This window comes from Podarcis erhardii (genome assembly GCF_964252035.2).
Source record: "Podarcis erhardii genome assembly, chromosome: 17".
In the NCBI taxonomy this organism is placed as follows: Eukaryota; Metazoa; Chordata; class Lepidosauria; order Squamata; family Lacertidae; genus Podarcis; species Podarcis erhardii.
The window spans coordinates 9,489,136-9,509,664 of record NC_138515.1 but is presented as its reverse complement, the minus strand read 5'-3'; the positions used below and the strand labels follow the sequence as shown (position 1 = coordinate 9,509,664).

The 20,529-nt window shown below is 44.0% G+C and overlaps 2 protein-coding genes across 9 annotated transcripts in view; one reads left to right on the top strand and one right to left on the bottom strand.

Moving 5' to 3' along the window:
- Positions 1-898: 898 nt before the first annotated feature.
- TMED1 (transmembrane p24 trafficking protein 1) lies at positions 899-6,434 on the top strand. Its single transcript, XM_081845635.1, has 4 exons — positions 899-1,099; positions 2,141-2,238; positions 2,659-2,842; positions 4,547-6,434. Exons 1-4 carry the CDS (start codon positions 914-916, stop codon positions 4,763-4,765), a joined length of 687 nt encoding a protein of 228 aa, XP_081701761.1. The 5' UTR covers positions 899-913; the 3' UTR covers positions 4,766-6,434.
- A 1,144-nt stretch (positions 6,435-7,578) lies between these two features.
- DNM2 (dynamin 2) overlaps positions 7,579-20,529 on the bottom strand; it is a 60,957-nt gene continuing 48,006 nt past the window's right edge. For 5 of the 8 annotated variants that reach the window (XM_081844985.1, XM_081844988.1, XM_081844983.1 and 2 more), the window contains 6 exons: positions 19,052-19,161; positions 16,972-17,083; positions 15,990-16,154; positions 14,831-15,066; positions 14,140-14,394; positions 7,579-9,761 (listed from right to left, as the gene is read on the bottom strand). In XM_081844985.1, the coding sequence (XP_081701111.1) occupies positions 9,692-9,761; positions 14,140-14,394; positions 14,831-15,066; positions 15,990-16,154; positions 16,972-17,083; positions 19,052-19,161 (948 nt within the window). In that variant the 3' untranslated portion in view covers positions 7,579-9,691. Of the gene's footprint in view, positions 9,762-11,516; positions 11,588-14,139; positions 14,395-14,830; positions 15,067-15,989; positions 16,155-16,971; positions 17,084-19,051; positions 19,162-20,529 lie in introns of all 8 variants that reach the window. The other 3 variants (XM_081844989.1, XM_081844990.1, XM_081844986.1) reach the window with 3 other exon arrangements.

The window sequence follows — 20,529 nt, the reverse complement described above, 5'->3', positions numbered from 1 at the left end:
CCAAGGAGATAAGTAACTATCTGAAGGCAGCCCTGTACAGGGAAGTTGTTTTAATGTTTTATTATGTCTTTATATATGTTGGAAGCCACTCATAGAATGGATGGAGCAGGCTAGTCAGATGGTTGGGTTATAACAACAATGTATAGAATAAGAGAACAAGGAGAACACACATTTTAAAAAGATTGGAAAATGTTTATTGAATATATGGGTGAAAATTGTGCACATTTAAAAACGCTGGCATTATTCAAGATAAATTCAACAGTGTAGATAAGTTTTGATGGATGTAAGAATGGAATACTGAATGGTTTAGTTTATGTAAAATATGCAGGGATTTATGGTATGTAAATTGAACCACGGAAAGAGAAGAAGGGAAGTCATTGATTCAAGATTGTTTATATGAATATTCTAAAATGTAAAACAGAAAAAAAAAACTTAATAAAAATTTAGCAGAGAAAGAAAGGAAGAAAAGAACGTCCCTATTCAATGTTGGAGGATATGCCTGAGGACAAGACCCCTTGTCGGGTCTCTTGCGCCCATGGCCAGTCAGGGGAACCAATTCTGCAATGGGCCAAGGACCCCGGAAATATTTTTGTAAGAGGATGGGCTCCATGCAGCGGATAACACGAGCCACGCTGCCTCCTTTACGCGCGGCTTCCTGCCCGCCGGGTTTGTCCGGTCAGCCGCTTCGGCTTGCCCTGAGAAAGACAAAGCGATGGACAAATCGAATAACGAATAAGTAGAAGGGAGAGAGAGAGAAAAATGCGGCGGCCCCGGGCCCCGTCGGAGCGCGAGGCTGCAGCGGCTCTGGGCGCGCCCTCCGGCGCCGGCGTCCCGCCCGAGCGCGGCCGCCTCTTCCTCTCCAAGGAGGCGGCCCGGCCCCGCTCTCCTTCCGGCGCCAGGAAGGACCCCGACGATGGCGGCGGCCGCGGCCCTTGCGCTCGGGCTGCCGCTGCTGCTCCTGGGGGCGCCCCGAGGGGTCCCCGGCCAGGCCCACCCGCCGCCGCAGGACGCCGAGTTCACCTTCCTGCTGCCGGCCGGGCGCCGGGAGTGCTTCTACCAGGGCGCGCCGGGCAACGGCTCCATGGAGCTGGAGTACCAGGTGAGGCTGGTAAGGGGTCCACAATCCGGCCCCCAAAACCAGGCGCATGGGGATTGGAGGGGGGGGGGGCAACCGGCCCTCTTCTTCCTGCTCAGCCCCTGGTGGTGGTGGCAGAGGGGAGCGGCGCGTAGACTGGCCCCGAAGGTGGAGATCCCCCTTGGCTACCGCGACGGAGGCTGTGCGCTCACAGCGCTGCCCTTTGCTCCGCATCCAGGAGGACGTTAGTCGCGATCCGTATCACTTTCTTAGGAAACGCTGCTTTTTTATGCACTTCCCCTACACGCCCCCCCCCCCGCGCGCGCCACCACCAAACCAGCTTTGATCCGAATTGGGTGGGAATGAATGACCTGGCTGCGTTTTAAGCCAGCAGAACCATGGAGCCTTTAAGTATTGCGTTCTGTGTGGATTTATCAGCAGCCAGATGACTCGCATGTTTTTTCTTCAGACTTAGTAAAACAAAACCCTGTAACTTTTCGAGACAGTTTGAGCAGCCAATGTATCTGACAGTTCCCTCTTAAAAGCCTTTTGCCATTGCCTTGCCAAGTTTTTATTGTTTCCTTAACTTAACTTTTATTTAAATTAAGTGATGAATTAATATGTTCAATTTCATAATGTGAAGATCTAAGGATGTTAATGTTTAAGTTAAATTTTATAAGAACTGTGATTTGGAAAACTGTTAAAAGGACCTGCAATGAAATTCAACCAAGGGGAAGCGAGGAAGTCACTTAACAATGTTAATAAGTGTAATTTTTAATAAGGCTATGTTTGTTTGTCTTATGTGTTTGTTTGTTTATAATGTTGTGAAAACTAATTTTAAAAAATTCAAAGTTTTTATTGTTTCCTTCCTCGTTGCCCCAGCATAGTTACCCTCAGAACAGTCTTGCAAAGCGGGCTGGGTTTTTAAAAAGTTGCTCAGCCCCAGCAGGTTGCATGATATTCAAATAAAGATTTGTAGCCATTTGCCACTTCTCTTGTATCATTGGTGGCTTTTCTGGGCATAGTGGCTCTTTCCATCGTCCAACTCTTGCTGTTGCCATTTAGGTTATTGGTGGAGCAGGGCTGGACGTTGACTTCTCCTTGGAGAGTCCTTCAGGCACATTGCTGGTGGATGAATACCGGAGATCGGATGGGGTTCACACGTGAGTCATGCTGCTTTTATGCTTTGGAGTGAAGGATAATTCAGTGGCACTGAGTGGGGAGGGCCAGAGGGGCAGTGGCTCTGGGTGAATTTTTTGGGGGGTGCATTTTGCTCCTCGCCTCCCTGCCAGCCCTGTGCCACTGCTTGGCTCTGGTGGGCAGTGGGGGTGACTCCAGCGTCATCGGCAGCGAGGGCTGGAAGTGGGCTCCATTCACCCTCCACGCCCTCCCCCCCCCCAGGCACGCATACCTGCTGGGATACTCATGAGAAAGCCATTGCTTGCCCATGGTCCAGGTGCTTTTACAAGTAGCAAAAGTATGAAGAATTTGTGTATCTGATTATTATTGTTTAATGCACTTTGGCTAGTCCAGCTTTGCAGGATATATCTGCCTTCATCACCCTCTTTGTTGGTATCTTCCAGCATTGAGCCTACGGAGGGAGGGGATTACAAGCTGTGCTTCGACAACTCCTTCAGCACTATATCGGAGAAGTTGGTGTTCTTTGAACTGATCTTTGACAGCGCCCAGGAAGATGAGGACTTGAACAATTGGGCAGAAGTGGCCGAACCAGAAGAGATGCTCGACATAAAGATAGAAGACATTAAGGTGGGCAAAGAGGCTGCAGGAGAAATGCCTAGTGCTGAGATGTGGTGGAGTTAGGCAGAATAACAGTGGCATTCGATGGGAAAGAGACCAGGATAGCTCCACTCTTCTGCAACTGTGCACAGAGTAACATTGCCAGACAAAGCAGACGGGGTCAGCTGCTGCCTGGGCTTCCAGGTATTTAGCTGATGCAGGAGGAATGCTCCACAATGGGAGCCTAACAATTAGTTCCTTTCCTGGATCTTCACTCCCCTTTTCCAAATGCCCCATGCCTGATGGGGATGGGTGGGAAAGAGCACCTGCATTTCTGAAGCAAATCAACCCAAGTCCTATGTGTGGAATGGATCCTCCCATCATTACTGTCAATACGTGGCTAGTGGCTTAATAAATTAGGATGTTCACATTTGTGGCTTTGCCCCTAAGAGACCTACCATTTAGGCTTTGCTGAAGAGGTGAACATGGTAATTGACACACTTGTGTGAATTAGTGCCTGTTTGTGTGTGTAACTTTGTATTAATGTAGCATTTTTATATGTAACACTGTAGTTTCGTTTTTTTAAAAAATATCTGTTGTGCCTTCAGTTTTTTGTACACCACATAGATACATTTTTGATATATAAGCAGTATAGAAATAAAATAATCCATCAACTACATAGGTACATAAATTTGAAATAGACTCATGAGTAATTTTGGGTTAATACTAGAGGTAGTTGTTAATCAAAGCCCTTCCACTGTGTTCCAGAAATTGTGTTCAGAAAGCAGCTCCCTGTTGTTTCAAGACCCATTTATTTTATTTTACAACATTACCTTTATGACAGAAATCTTTTCAGCTCCCCGAGATAAAAACCAGAGGGTGACTTGGTTCAAGGAAGGCTCCTGATTAATATTAACAGTGAAAGTTGGTCAACTAGCCAATTTCAAGTCATAAGGTTACAAAGCTGACTTGTTTAACTGAGTAGTATTTGTTTTAAACCAGGAATCTTGGTTTTTGTTGTTGTTTTTTAAAAAGGTATATCTAACAAAATTCCTCCTCAGCTGCACATCAGGGGAAAATACTGTATCCAACTCATGGTGCGCAGGGTGTGGTCCGAAGGCACATGATGTGCAATCACCCTGCTGAAGCTAAGCAGCTAGCTCTGGGTCTCATTGTTGGTAGCGGCAGCACTTGCCAGGCACTTTGGTACACGTGGACTTTGAGACCAGAAATGCAGACAGCAGGTGTCTTCTTGTTACCTCCTTTGTGGCTTAGTACTCCGGTTAAAGAAGAAAATGAAACTAGCTGTTACTCTTAATAGGTTTTGGCAATCATTGCAAACCTGCATTTTCACTGCTTTGAAACAGTGCAAAGGCAACAGAAGGAGTAATTTTTTAGTCCAGCCAGGAAAGGTTTTTCAATATCTTAAAATTATTTGGGTCAGCATAAAAGGAAGGTACAGATCTGTCAGGAATATCTATCTCTGGGGTTGTGGTACATGAATGCACAGTGATTCTTCATGGCCTTTTAATGGATGTTGAAATACTTGTGCTTGAGTTCAGATGGTCACGATAAAAAAAATTTTGGTTAACAATAATAGACATGGTGCCTGATCATTTGTTGGGTGAAGAATCTGACTCCATGTGATTTGAATTTGGCTACAATGGTTTCCTTTGCCCCCAAACACATCTTTGCTCCAAACACATCTATTCTCCTTTGTTCTCACCATTGTAGGAATCTGTTGAAACGATGAAGAGCCGCTTGGAGAGAAGCATTCAGATGCAGGCCCTGCTGCGAGCCTTTGAAGCTCGAGACCGCAATTTACAGGAAAGTAACCTGAGCCGAGTCAACTTCTGGTCAGCTGTCAATCTCACTGTGCTCCTGGTGGTGTCATTTCTCCAGGTGTACATGTTGAAAAGCCTCTTTGAGGACAAGAGGAGAGTCTGGACGTAGCAGGAGGAGAAATGGCACCCCCTTTTTACCTATACGGGGCAGGTGTCCAGAAGAATGCCAGCACCCATATTGCCAAAGCTCAGTACTGTCCCAAGTGTAGCTGCCATTTCTGTCATGAGTCTCTTTACAGAAGGGGTTAAAATATCACAGCCAAGGTAAGGGAGGGATTTGGGGTGGGGACTGAAAACCCCCACGTCTTGTGCGATGGTGGCAACCTGTCGAAATTGAGAGCAGGATGAGGGAATGCAAGAATTGGAGTTGTTAGGCAGTACACAACAAGCAAAAACAGCTGTTCTTCATACATTTCAACAGCTCCTCTGTTTACAATGAAGGGCCGGTGCTTCTCAATGTACTACAGCTTGCAGCGGAGTTTGCCTCTTGGCCTTAAAAGTTTGATATTCTGCATCAGACGTCATCAACATGTGCCTTAGCAAAAGTCGCTGGTCTGGCTGGAAGCAGCTACGCCCCGGCCACTTTTGCTGTTGAGAGGCTCCTAGCCTCTGCTTTTTCCATGAAATCTCCCTGCCCTAAGAAGCCCCACAATACTTAAGGGCATTAAGAAAACTCTCCTAGTGTAATTGGTAATCTTTACCACCCAGGCTTCTGGGTTTGATTTTCCTCAGGCATGGCTACATGAGTATTGTCACTGCTAAAGACTCCCATGGACAGCAATCTGCAAAGGGTGAAAAGGCCTGGTTTTGCACTTATTTGGTGCTAGCATGTCCCCGATCTAGCATTCCAATTTTCAGCAGAAAGCAAGCAGAATGTGGCGAATTTTATTCCCTTGGGAGGAAATTATTGCCTTTCCAAGACCCAGCTCTTCAAGTATCTTTAAATGTTAGGAACGGTGAACAAGTAAATTCCTGATTATAGAAGGCTGACCTGCAGAGCACATGAGCTCTTGAATACATCTGGTGGAATTCTTCTCTGTTTCTCTTCTGCTCAGGACTTGAGCCCCTTGGGAATTCCTTACTGGATTTAGGATATGAGAAATTTCACAAGTATAACTTGGGCCTAAATTACAAAATGGTGGCAGATTAGTGTTGTGTTACATGCTGTGATTGAAGGACATTTGCATTTAAAGTGGGCGTGGGTGGTGCATCTTCTCTTCTTCCTGCCACAGGTACGCCAGCAGACTGCTCAGTAGTGAGACAGGCTGGGAGAGGGCTGTGCAGAACAAGTGGGCAAAGGAAGAATTTAGCACTGCCCTGGCAGTTTACTTTGTGCCCTCACTATAGACATTATTGAGGGACTTCTGAAATACACTCCTGGTACTTTCACTGGAGATTAAAGTTGAACGTTCAAGAGTAATTGATACCCCCAACCCCAAATAGCCTTTCAGATGGGCTGCTGCATTTCACTTCACATTCTTAGTACGTTAAAATTTCCCTGGACGTGGCAGTGCATTAGCCCGAGCTAACTGTTCGCTATTCCACTCGCTGCTCTTCAGGGCAGGATGCTGCCAATTCCCATAGCTGCATCCCAGATCAGCTGGATTCTGGTGGCAAGAAACAGCTGTGTGTACACTCACACTATAAAAAGACTTTGTTTGGGCTTCCTGATGTCAGAGAATGCCTGGCATAACAATGGGAGGCTGCCAGTGTTCACCCCTTTTCTAAGATTGTGTAGGCCATTGTTTTGTGGTTCAATAAATGGTCTTTGAATTGGAGCTTGTCCTCTCCTGAATCTGTCATTGGTCTTGGGTTACAAGAAGATTGGTAACATACTTTTCCTTTTGAGAGTGCTTCTTGTCTAGAGGTAGTAAGCACAGGAAGATGGGCCTGAACCATAGCTGTCAACTTTTCTCTTTTCTTTCAAGGAATCCTATTCGGAATAAGGGAATTTCCCTTAAAAAAAGGGAAGCGTTGACAGCTGTGCCCTGAACACTTCCCACTTTTCATTTCATTTAAATTGTGATGCCAAACCACTCAGCCCATTTTATTCTCCTGCCCCAAGCATCTCCGATTCCAAAGCATTTTGATGTCTTGCAGCACACCTTCTGGTGGGAACGTCACTACAGGAGCGAATGTATTATTTTTCTCTCATTCTTCAGGTTGCAATACTGGCCATGATGAAACTACTATAGCAGGCAGCAGCTGCAAAAAGATGTCCCAATGTGCCCTGCAAAGGCTGTCTGCAAAAGCTTGCTCATTTGTATTTGGTTGTTCCATGATCACTTGTTTTAATTTGAGAGGGAGGAGAGCTATAGGGGTACCTGTCCTCTGGGTGAGGAGGCACTTAAAAACAACTGGGTTAATCCTTTTCTGCGAATGCTGTTCAATTGGTATGTGATCCCTCATGGTCTAGGGCACCCTGTGTGACCAGTAATAGAACGCATTGCCCCTACTGTAAACAGACTTCATTTGCCCTTAGTGATACCAGCACACAGCCAAATCTGCCTGAGTATGAAGCATTATGATGTTATCACATTGAGCATGATCACTTGAGAAAGGGGCAGGAAACAGCACTTAAACAGCACCTATATGTAAGGAATCAGTGGCTGTGGGTAGTCATAAACATATAAGATTAATATATTAGCCATAGCTAAATGTCCTTAAGCCTTATTAATTGGGGTTACGTTTAGCTTGTTTTATTGAGATATTGTACAACTGCCTCCCATCCAAAAGTCAAACTGAACAGGGCCAAACAATCAACCATTTGGGTTGGAGGCTGGTGCATAGAAGTGCCTCAAGGAAACTCAATTTGAGCTTTAGTTTCTTCTGCTCACTACCTCCTGAGTGTAGAAATTTTGAGAACCAATGAAAGACAACACACTCACACACAGAGACCCCAACACCACTGGCTGCCAGAGATTTTCCACCAGCAAAATTTCCCTTTATTTTAGTTTATTAATAGGATACATAATGGAGGCACTTATCTCAAACTGTTGGGATCTTTTTTTTTCCATCTAAAGAAGAGGGAGAGAAGGTCCCACAGCCCCTTCACACATGGTAACAGGAAGAGTCAAGAGGAAGCAAATATGAACACAATTAAAAGTAGAGGTCCATGCTACCAAGCAAATGCCAGCTTTCGGAGAAGTGACCAGTGGGCAGTAGGTGGCACGAGGTTATGAAATGCACTGCAAGAGAGGGTCAAAAGTCCATGATAGTGACGTTGGAAGTAGAGGGACATTTACAGGAAGGCAACACTGGTTATTAGGGCAGTCAGCATGTAATTCAAGCAGTAAAGGCACAAAATTAGCACCGTCTATGGAAGTGTCATATCCTCCAGGACACGAAGCAAGGAACTACTACTGCAGGTAGGCAGAAAGGGAAAAAAAACATTTAAGGCAGGTGGTGTATGTGTGGCTGTTCCTTTTATCTTATCTCAGGAAGGGCTGAGGTATCCCTGATAGCCTTGTATAATGAGGGCTGGGCTTAACTGATGATTTCTCTTTTTAAAAAATCTAGAATTTATACAAGTATTAATACAGTCTGTCTTTCATAAGAAATATATACAACCACAGCCCAGGGAGGGCAGAGTGCTTTACTACCGCTGTTGAGAAGGCTCCAGTGTTACTCCGAACTCCAAGGCTCTACAGATGGAGCAGCCAACCCAAACACACAAACACCCCACTCCGAAAGACCACAGATGCTAACAAGAGCTTCTGTGGGACATTGCGGCACAAGTGTCGTAAGATCTATTATGGACACAGTTTGCCATGAAGAATCTGCCTTAGTCTAGAGGCACAGAGGTAAGCTGCAGTACAGCTGATCTCAAGCACAGGGCATTTCTTTCACGGGACAAAGTCACTCTTCTGATTAGGGAGGGGAAGGCTTTCCAACAGACACCACAATCTGTGCAGAGGATCACAATCCTGATAAAACACTTCGAAACCCTGGTACACACACACACACACACTTCTCCATATGGACTGGGCAGGTGACAATTGGTCATAGCCAATCAGGGAACAGCCAGTTGGTATTACAGCTCCAAGTGACTAAGACATCTGCCACCTGGATGCCTCCCTGGTATAAATTAGGAGGGACCAACAGTCATGCTTATCTAGGTTACAGCTGAGATGCTTCTGTTTAAGCATGAACACTGGTTGTGCAGAGAGTGGCATGGCATTCAAATCAACTCTATACCTGAGGCTTAAAAGCAACCCAGTGCCACCTTCTTTCCAATTATTCTGCCTGGCAAAATCTTGCTCTAGTTCAGTGAACTAAATTTATAAGCAATTTGCTATCTGCAGTCCCATCATTTTGTTTTGGTTTTTACCCCTTCAAAGTTATAAAATGAAAATAAACTGATCAAATCTTGCATTGAAATTTATAGGGAGAAAGGAAAGGCAATCAAAGTGAGGAGGGGGGAAGATTATATATATATATATATTATAATACAAATAAATCCATAGCCGGGTGAGGAGGTTGAGGAGTTGGACAAACCCAATTAATGTGAATGGCGAAGGGAGATTCTACGTGTTGAATGCACAAGTATTGGTGGAAATGCAAACTCGCCACTTTCACACATTCACAGGCAATCCCTTGCCAATCCCTCAACTAGGGGATCCTTTCTGTATTTTCAACAAAGTGCAAAACAACTCCACAAAACAGAATACTCCATGTTCCCATGTGGAATGGGTCTGGTGTGGCCACCAAGAGGAGGGTGAAGAAACTACCCCTCCCCTGCAATTTTCCAGAGAAGATTCAGGTCACCAAATCCCTCCCCAGCCAAGACCCAAGGACAGAGAGGGAACTACTACAAGGAATGCTTGGCCTCTCAGAGCTATTTACAAGTAATCAACCCACAGCACCCACCCCATGGTGGCTGCTACTGGAGGGAAGGAGACAGGAAGGAAGCGGGAAACGGGCCTTGGCTACAGTTGATCACAATTGCAAAGAGCTCTTTTACACAAGAGATTAGGCATGAGTTCTCTCCACAATATAGTTAACAAGCAACAGCTCTCCCTGGTAGTGGTTGTAGTTAATCTAATAAGGAGGGCTCGGCAGGCCTGATAATCGTGGGCCGGTTCGGTGCTGCAGGGGGTCTTCTGCTGTAGAGAGAACAAAACAGATGGAGAGAAATGAATACCGGAAAAGGGAGAACTGGACAGACGTCACTGTGAAATATTGTTAAGTGAAGCTAATGCCCACAACTCTCATGCCCACTCCACTATCCCACTTAAGCTGGGAAATTCTATGCCCAGAATAGTACATTTTGTGGCACATTTAGCCAACAAATAGAAGTGGTAGAAGCCATCATTTATCACTATTCTTTAGACAGCTTAGAACCACTCAATCTCCCAATATTTCACCTGTCTGGAAAAAAAAGTCCGCCTTTGGTATGACTAGTAGGGGTGACTTGGATAGACACCAAAATCCAATTTGCTTGACTCTGAAGGTGTGGTTCTGGGTGAACATTATGCAGGGTATGCGAGAGACTGGATTGTACAGCTCCTTCAGAGAACAAGCCAGCTCAATAACACAATGACTAGTACCAGGGCACTGTATCCTGTCTGTCCCTGCACCCCGCAAACACCATATGATGTTGTGACTGCCCAATATACTGATAGAATAAAATATTCAGGGTGTAATCTATTTCTATATTAAAAAATTCTGTGTGACGATAAACCAAATTCTGCAAAAAGATACACTAACTTCTGCAAAGTGTGTAGATTACTGTGTAGATTAGTTTATTCTGCTTCTGCTAACTTTGTGGAGGTGGCTGGCTACACAGGGGGCTACAAGGCTTTCCTCCTTTTTTCCTCTATTTTTTACACACACACACACACACACACACACACACACACACACACATCTCTGAAGTCATAAGAGCTAGCAGTTTCAAGATGAAACTTGAAATTCTCAAGGAGCTAAATTCTGCTTCTTTTCTGTTGTTTTGAGAAATAAACACAGCACTGGCTAAAGAAACCAGTCTGCTTGCTAGCACTGCTGTCTTAGATGAGTCTCTAATTCAAAACTAGACATATTCCCATAATACACTCCACTAAATCTCATATGAGCTTCAAAATGGAGAATGCTTCCTCCTCTGCAAAGCCTGCAACAGTGAAAGAAAAGAAATTCCACACAAGGAAGAATATGCAGTTTCAAGAAACATGACGACTCTTGAGCACCAAAGGAGAGGAAAAAATGGCGTAAGATTTATATGATCTGAGGTGAAACCAGAGAATATTAAAATGCTCCAGACACAATTTGCAATGATTATTAACCAAGAGATTGAATGAAAAATTAAAATATTAAAACATAGAAACTTTGAATTTGCAAATAAACCTGGCAAACTCTTAGCTTGGCAGTTAAAATCAACCAGAATGACAGGATAACAAATAAAATTAAAATTGGAGAAAAGATAACTGATGACCCAAAGGAAATTAATAGAAGCTTTGTAATTTTTTATGGAGAACTATAGAGGGAAGGAACAGAAAATCATGATAAAATCGAAGAATACTTAGGGCAGAACAATTTATCAAAGATCTCAAAGGAGAGACTCAGTCTCTTACATTCTCCTATTTCTGCACTGGAAGTTCAACAGGCAATCAATAAAGCAAAATCAGGGAAGGCCCCGGACCTGGATGGCCTATCCGCAAATTATTATAAAAAGCTAGAAGAGCCGCTATTCGAACCACTGAAGGACACAATGAATGACATAGTAAAGACTGGGAAACCACCGGAATCATGGACAGAAAGCTTTATAACCTTAATTCCCAAGCAGGGAACTGATTTAACAATTGTTTCAAATTATCGGCCAATATCCCTTTTAAATAATGATTAAAAATTATTTGCCGACATACTTTCAAAAAGATTAAAGACGATTCTTAAAGACATCATTCACGAAGACCAGGCCGGCTTTCTCCCTGGACGCCTAGTGCAAAATAACATCAGAAATATCATTAACGTGTTGGAATATTTAGAAATCAGAAGTGACAAACCAGCAGTACTAATGCTGGTGGATGCAGAGAAAGCCTTTGACAACATCTCGTCGAGATTTATGAAAAGAATGATGCAACAAATGGAGTCCGGTGAACAGTTTTGTAAAGGAATAGAGGCTATATACTCTGATCAACGGGCCAAGATCATCATCAATGGCAACATTACAGAAGACTGTGTAATAAGAAAAGGGACAAGGTAAGGATGTCCGCTATCCCCGCTAATATTAGTTTTGGTGTTGAATAAAAAAATAAGGGAAGACAAAAACATAAAAGAAATAACACTAGGAGAGAAAGCTTATAAACGAAAGGCCTTTGCCGATGATCTTATTATTATGACAGAGAATACAAAAGGAAGTTTATTAAAGGTATTAGAAGTAAATAAGAACTTTGGGCAGGTAGTGGGATTCAAATTAAACCGTTCCAAAACAAAGCTCTTGGTCAATAATATGGATTACGCCGAAAAACATCAATTTATTCTAAGATAACTATGCTAAAACCTGGATTGAAATTAAAAGAAATTTAAAAATATGGAGCAGATTAAATTTATCTTTTTGGGGGAAAATATCCACCATTAAAATGAATGTCTTACCAAAAACGCTTTTCCTATTTCAGACAATCCCAATCCCTGGGATTGGAGTGACAGGCTGTCTCAAAAACTTGCAAGGAGACATCTCTACATATTTGGCAGGGGGGAAAGCCCAGGATTACACATAAACTGTTAATTGGTATCAAAGAAAGAGGGGGATTTTCCCTGCCAGATTTGACATTATATTACAAGGCAGCCTGTCTCTGCTGGATCAGGGAATGGTGTATACTACAGCACACAGGCCTTCTAGACCTGGAAGAACATGACAACTGGTATGGCTGGCATGTCTACTTAGGTTATGATAAAGTTAAGATCCACCAAAAAAATAAAAAAAATAAAAATAAAAAATCAAATTATAAGGAAATTTCTCTACGTGGTTTGGGCAAAATACAAAGATCGAACTCCATGGTGGATATCTCCCTTTGAAGCATTAGCAGTGAAGAAAAAAATATGAAAGGGAATTGGCCAATATGCAACGTATTATTAAAAGAGGAAGAAAACCAGTTGAAACTAAAAAACTTCAAATTAGACAAAAGAAATGGCTTTGCAACAGAACCCTCCAGATTAGAAAAAGAACTGATTAACTCTAAAGTGAAAACTCTCTCCTCATGGAGGAGGAGGAGGTAAAATCTGTAATGGTCAAGTGGCCCCAAGATTTTGGCTATAGCATCCCAATGAGTGCCTGGGAAAATCTATGGAAGGTTAACATGAAACCACCACATGCTAGACCTTGAAAGATAATTTTATGAAGATGCAATTCCGCTGGTGTTTGACTAAAACTATCTAAAATGTACAAGGACATGTAAAGTAAATGCTGGAGATGTGGGGAAGTGGAACGCTCAATGTTACCTATGTGATGGACATGTGAGAGAATAAAGGAATTTGGGGAGGTAATTTATAATGAGCTCAAAAGAATGATTAAGGTACCCTTCATAAAAAACCCCGGAGGCTTTCCTCCTGGGGATACTAGGCCCAGACATCCCTAAAAATGTGAAAGAAATATTCTTGTATATCATGGTAGCTGCAAGAATATTAATCGCTATGAACTGGAAAGGACAGAAAATTCCATCAAAGCTGGAGTGGCAAAGTAAACTGTTGGAATACGCCGAGCTGGCAAAAATAACAGAAAAACTGAGAGGTCATACTGATCAAACATTTACTAGGAAATGGGACATGTATAAAAATATATATCAAGGATTACTGTAATAACATGACGCCAGTGGCAGGTCTAGAATGACTTCTGTAGTATGATGGATAATTATAAGAGAATATTATATTGATGAAAATTAACAAAAGGAAACAAAAATAAACAGCGCACTAGATAGAGTAAGTGGTAGCTACATAATGGGGTGATGGGAAGTTGCTAGAAACTGAGGAAGAACGTAAGGTGATGTGATGTAACAAATGTTACCATTTTTATTTCTCTTTTCTGGATAAACTTCTGTTTCTTACTTCTTTTTAAAGTCAATAAAGCATATAATAAAAAAAAGGTGAGAGAAAAATGCAGAAGCAGCTCTTTGGCCCTGAAGGGAAAGGTTACACCGGATCCTGCTTTCACATATTTCCTCTGTTCTAAGGCAGTTGTTTTAAGGCACTTGTACCACACTAACATATTGCACAGTCCATGTTCCAGTTTTCAGGTCTGAATTCTCCCATTCCATTTTGATAATAGAGAAATTGTTATACAGGGTTAAAGAAATTAAGACTCATAAGCTCTAGAGTCCAGATGCTGCTGCACTCCGGTTCCCATCAGTCCCTGCCATCATGGCAAATGATCAGGGATGATGGGATCTACAGCCCAACAACTGGGCAGCAACAGGTTCATCATCCCAGCTCTAGAGCTGCTGCTATAGTATCTGCTCTAGCAGCAAAGAGAGGTGAACCTGAAGGATGCCTTACCTAGGCACACCTGGAGGGATGCCGGGTGGAACACGTGCTGGTCGTGAAGGAATCAGAGGAGGAGCTGAGAAAGGGTCATTATTAGCAACAAATGCACCTTGCGGTCCAGGGCGTGACGGAATGGGTGGTGCCACAAAAGAGGAAGGGCCTGCGGCTGGCATTGGGATCAAGGGGGGGCCTGGCATAGGGCCCCTCACTGCTGGCGGTCTCCCTGGTGGCAACACAGTCGAAGCAGGCCTGCGCTGTGGTGTCGGGCTGCCAAAGAGAGGAAAAGAAACCACCAGGACGGGGAAGGTAAGTTAGTGTCGTACAATACAGCAAAATGAAGCCAATGCAATCAGGTTCAACCCCAAACCCCATACGCTAAAGTATGAACTGTCTGCTTCACATTCTGTACAAGAGCTATTTTGTACAACTAGCCCCAGAACCAAACAATGTTATATGAAGACCCTACAGAATGACAACCGAAGATTTAAGGCTACCAACAAGCATAGATCAAGGTTCAAGTTTGTCGTTAAGTATTGAAATCACATTGTTGGTGGGCCAAATACAGGTGCTTGGGCTCTTCCTGGAGTTCTGGCAATAGGTCACTTGAAACTTCTGGCCTTGCTGGTTTCTATGCTTCCATCCCATGTGCCTAACAAAACAAAAAAAGCACACCAGAAGCAGATAACCCACCACCCCAACTCACCTATGCCCACTACTCCCTGACTGCAGCCATGTGTCATCCACAGGAGGAGGAACCGGTGTGGAAATGGTGCTGGTACTAATGTCTCCAATGATGTTCAAGGCCTCCTTCAGGGCGTGGTACATTCGCAGCATGTCGTCCCTGCGCTGCGCCTGGTCTGCAGACTCCTCCATCAAGCTGTTTTGGTCTGCGGAGGAGTACAGGTAGGCCAGCAGCTCCGAGTGGATGAAATCCTTGGTCTGTGAGGATGGGGGAAGGAAAGCACAAAAAAGAGGTGACGCTGTCCAAATGCGAAGGGGCTGGAAATGGTATATTCAAGCTGGAGTAACACCGTGAGCCAGACTAGTTTCTTAACCCTGGTCATGAGTTTTACCTGCAGTGGGGCGGCAGGGGAGTGGGGAGACACCCTTGCCTCTGCCACTGCTGTACTGGACTCCACAATGTTTTTATGGGAAGGCATTGTCTAATATTGGCAGATGTTGGAGGTATACTGCCGAAAACAACTTTTTAAAGTGTTACAGCATGGGGGTTAACAGCAGGGCAAGTGGACTTTGAAAGCCCTAATGCAGGCATAGGCAAACTCCGGCCCTCCAGATGTATGGGACTACAATTCCCATCATCCCTGACCACTGGTCCTGTTAGCTAGGGATGATGGGAATTATAGTCCCAAACATCTGGAGGGCCAGAGTTTGCCTATGCCTGCTCTAATGTTTGCTAAGCGACTCAGCCTGGAAGGATACATCTCCACCATTTATTACACAATGGTCTGAGGACCTCACGACTCTGACCATAGGTATCCACATAAAATTGACATCTATATGAAGATATTTCATATAGATGTCAATTTTATGTGGCTTCCTATTTTGGACATCTAGAGGGCTTATATTAAGTTATAAGTTTAACTTAAGATGCATGCACTGCTGGCAAATTTATCCATTATGTGACCCGATGGTGTTTTTCTGTTACTATCAGTATTATTTTTACTTTATATTTATTATTTTATTTTTTTAACAATTCTTCTCCCCCAATCTTCCTTCCCCTTACATTCTTTGTTAAGTTTGCAAAATAAAATAAAATTAAAATTAAAATAATCAGCAGAGTGGTGGAACAATGTCTGCTTAGCCCCTGACAATAAACAAATAAATATCCAACTATGACTCACATTGTTTATCATTAGGTGCATTATTGTCTTTGGCATAAGATCCCGGATCGACTTGTTGATGATCCCAACATATGAATCAACAAGATTGCGGATAGTTTCCACTTGGCGCTCTAGCTGAGGATCCATGGAAAAGGTGTTTTCCTGGGATCCCTCTTCATTCTCCACCTGCACAGAAGAAAATTGGACAGCATTAGGTGACCTATGGAAGAATCAGCACAGGGAGAGTACCAGTTCAGGCCCTCAAGTCATTATTGGATCTCTGCATTCCCAAATATCCCAGTAATCATAGCATGGGTTTAGTTTGGACTAGCCCAGATCTGCAGTGCTTATTAGCTGACTGACATTTTAATGAGAATTCTAAGTGTTCTCTCCCTACCCTCTGCTGGCAATGAACAATTATTTCCTTATTATTGGGTTTAATTCTTGCACTGTATGGTTTGCTCTTGCTGATACAGCTAAAATCACAGCAGCCTCTTACGCACCTGACGCAGAACCTCAAAATTTGTGCTTTGAATCAGCTTTCTCTTCCCTAGGCTGAGCATGCCCAGCTACCCTCACAAGTCTTTGGAGATGACCGTTTCCTGTATAGCTTTGGGAGAAGCACAAAGGGATTCCTGCTTTGCTCATTGGGCTTTGGGCTCATCCTCTTGAATCCTTCACAGCTCTTACACAGATACTACCTTCCACATCTAGAATGGCACTGCCTTATCCACACAACTTCAGGAGGTGGGTATGGGTGGAAGACAGCTGAAGTTTCTACCAACTTTCTCTCTTTCTAAGAAAACCCTACCAAAATTTTGGACAGCAAACTACCATCAATCAAAGGTACGGTGCCCAACTTGATGGAACTTCTAACTGGCGAGAGTAGCTCCTAGCCAGAGGCAACAGCAGCTGTTAGGAGATCCTTGGTACAACAGTACCACTACTGGGCCTTCAGCACAACCCCACCCCCCTCTTCCTGCTGAAGGAAAAAAATGTTTACTTGGTCTTTCTCAGGGTAAACACCAGCACGGAGGAAGGAGGCCTTCCAGCTGTCCACGTCTTCCTGGGAGTCACACGCAAGCTCAATCTGACGCAGGTCTTTGTACACATTCCTAGTTTAGGGGTGCAGGAGAAAAGAGAGGAGTGGAAGAAGGACAAATGTCACTGGGTTAGTGAAAGAAAGTCCACATCAGGCAACAGGAATCCTGTAATAGGAAGGTTATATATATATTCCTTTATTTTCTAAGTACCTTGAAGTTCTAATCTCTATTGCCACAATAGAATGTGAGACTGTAGGAACACCCAACAGATGGAATAGAGTGCTACTCTACTTAGCCAAATGGTGCCCATAATAGTTGCATGTACAGAGTGAAGTATGGTCTCCATTGGCTTTTTGCTTCCACTTAAATGTCTTGGCATACACTCCGAAGCAGACATGGGGAACCACTTTGGCTAGCAGGCCAGATGCAATTGTGGCCAATCTTCTGCTAGTGACGTTTGACAGTTGCAGTTCTGAGCCCTGGCCAAAACTGTGGGCAGCACTAAGTTTCAGCAGCACCACATGCATGCTGTGCTTGAAAACAGAACACTCAAGAGGGCACTCTAAGACTGCCTATTCCTTTGCAAGCATGACTTTACTATCCCACACGTGACACCAGGTGAGTGGCAGGTGGGTGTGCCTAGGAAGAAACAGCCTTGCCGGTCAAATTAGGAGGCCCAACAGGCCTATTGTTGTCTGTGGGCCCAGGATTCCCTAATCGTGCTCAAGACCTTCATCACTTTGCTACTCCTCACCTCCCTTGGTTTACCTTTCTGCTGGACCTAGTAAGAGATGCCTGCCATATCTTTTCTTAAGGAGATTTTTTGACAAATCACATACTGAGCCAAGACAAGGAAGATACTTTACAATATCGTCTTTTAAAGAGCCAAGTCTTTCCGCCGAGATCCAGTCCCTTGAAAAATCCTAGCTCAGGCAGCTCCAACCCCATCACATAATGTGAACAGGAGAGTAAAGTCAAACTCTTTAAGCTTAAATACTTAGCAGGCAATGAGCAAAGACGTTAAAGATAACTGACAACAGTGCAGAAAGTGTCAGTCAATACTTTCTGTGTCAAGATCAAGTCTTTCTGAATAGGACGTGTGCAACAAGCAATTCACCCAAGTACCATCAACCTCTGGTGTACATGTGACCTCAGGACTTGCTAAGCCTGGACAGAACACGCAGCACACTTCTCATGTGTGTCAGAGAGAGAGAGAGAGAGAGAGAGAGAGAGAGAGAGAGAGAGAGAGAGTTTTACGAAACATACAAAGTCTCTCTCCTGTATGATCATGTCATGAACTGGCAGGATGATGGGGAGGAGAAAGAAGATCTCAGTGATGGGTGTAGCCAGGACTGCGACACACCAGGGCAAGCAGGGGATGGGGAAGAAAGTACTCATAGAGTGATGAAGGATGGCAAGGGGATGGGGGTCCATGCACAGAAACCAGAGCAGCAGGACCCATCACCAGAGCCAGAGGGACCCCTGTTTCCCTGAACACGACAGGTTCTGAGGCATAGGGAGCAGTAGGAGGGGCACTCTAGGAGGCTGAGGCAGCCAAGGGCTCACAGCCCAGCTCACTAGCTGGCAAGGTGAGGCTCGCAAGCTCTGGGAGGTGTGTGATTCCTCAGCTGGAGTAGGCTTAGAACAGGTGAGGATCACATGCCTCATCAAGCTGCAATCAACATGCAAAGAACAAAAGGGAAGCAGAGCTGAGGTGCTGTGTCTGCCCAACTGCCTATGTTGGTAGACCTTGGCTTGGATGCTCCTGAATCGAGCTTTGGGTTTGACCCTGGACAGTATCTTGACTGCTGGACTTCAGACTTGGCCTACTTGGATTGACCCTGGACTGTGCTTCTTAACCTTTGGACCTCGGACTTTACTTGCTTGGATTGAACTTCAGACTTGACATACTGACTTGTGGCCAGGCAGGCTAGGGGTTTAGGACAGATCAGCACAGCAATTTTACCAGATCTGAATTCAGCCTAAGGTCCTAAAATGGCTTCTCATGAATCAGAAAGCACTGAGACATACTTCTCTTACCTTTGTTCTGTGTTAAAGATACCAAAGACATGCTTGTTGGACATGAAGCCTTTTTCCACATCTCTAATTTTTAGGTTGTCCAGAGGGAGCATGTATTTCTTCTCCTTTTCCTATGAGGATAAAGAAGGGTGAAAAGCCCAAAACATCATACATGTTGGTTTGTTCTGGCATTCAATAGTCCAGTAAGAAAATCTGATCTTACAATATTTGCTGACATCCAAAATGATGATTAAATGTAAACTGTTTTAGATTTGGCATGCCCACACCAGGCTTCAAGCTTCTAATTGAGGCCTAAAGAGTCTGGTTCAAAGTTCACACACTGTGCTCATATAAACCCTTAATAAGGGATTCCATCCACAAGTATGTTAACCCAGCATGCTTCATTCCATCATTAAATAACATTAGAAATGTTATTTTAAAGTCAGAGCTAGTCTCTTTTTTATAAGGCTCTTGCTACTGCCACTTACTGAAATCAGTTCTTGCTTGTTTTGAGTGTATAAATGTTAGAGTTCTGTCGTTGAAACATTTACTAGAAAAAGGAAGCTTTGCCAGTGGAAATCTATTGCAACCCCACAACCACCATACAGGACTTTGGGAAGGAAGAGGTAGCATAGAATAGACTTGAAAAAGCAAAAAGTAGGCTCCCTCAATCTTTTTGCTGTAGAACCCTGCTTTCTTTAACAAGTTGCAGGCTAGCAGTGGTGAGGGGCCCCCATATGAGTCACACAGAGCAGCCTCTCTGCAAAAACCCCACATCTGGAATTGTTTATAGCTCCAGATGCTGCCTGCCTGCCTGCCTCCCTCCCTCCATGCACACGCAGAATCCCAAAAGTGACGTTTTCCTTTATACAGAGGCCACAAACCTCACACCCGCCCCCCCTCTATGATTTCCTGAACAGCCCCAACCATTTTCCAGACTGGATTCAGCCGCAGACTTTGCCACGTCAGAGGAGACAAAGTAGGTTTTTTCTCCTGGAACTGCTCTACTTAACAAACCCTACAAAAGGAGAACAAAACTGGATTACATGGAAGAGAAGCTTCTGGATTCCAGCCCCGCCTGCCCAGTGTTCAGACTACCTGTTCAGGAAGCTATAAAGGTGTACAGTAGTCTGCACATTGGTTAGACTGGGTTTGGATAAGCATCACTTCAGGGGTGTTGGCTGTTCAGGTAAGCTTCTGCTTTGGGGAAGCGACTTTATTCTGAGTTTTGCTGCTACTGAGATTCCAGACCTATAAAGAAGCTGGCTAATTGTGCATAAAGGGTTTATGCCCTCCTTCGACAGTCACAAGACAGGATGACTTGAGAGTCGGGCTTTAAATGCAGCTTGCGCTGATAACTAAACAAACTTCTTAATCCCCTGCTTATTTCAGGAATGTGTGCTTTAAAGATGAATTTTCTAGGGAAGTGGACAGATATAAATTCAACGAGCAGTTTAGCTTCCCAGGCTTTGTCTCTGCTGGAGAGCTTTGTTCATGCT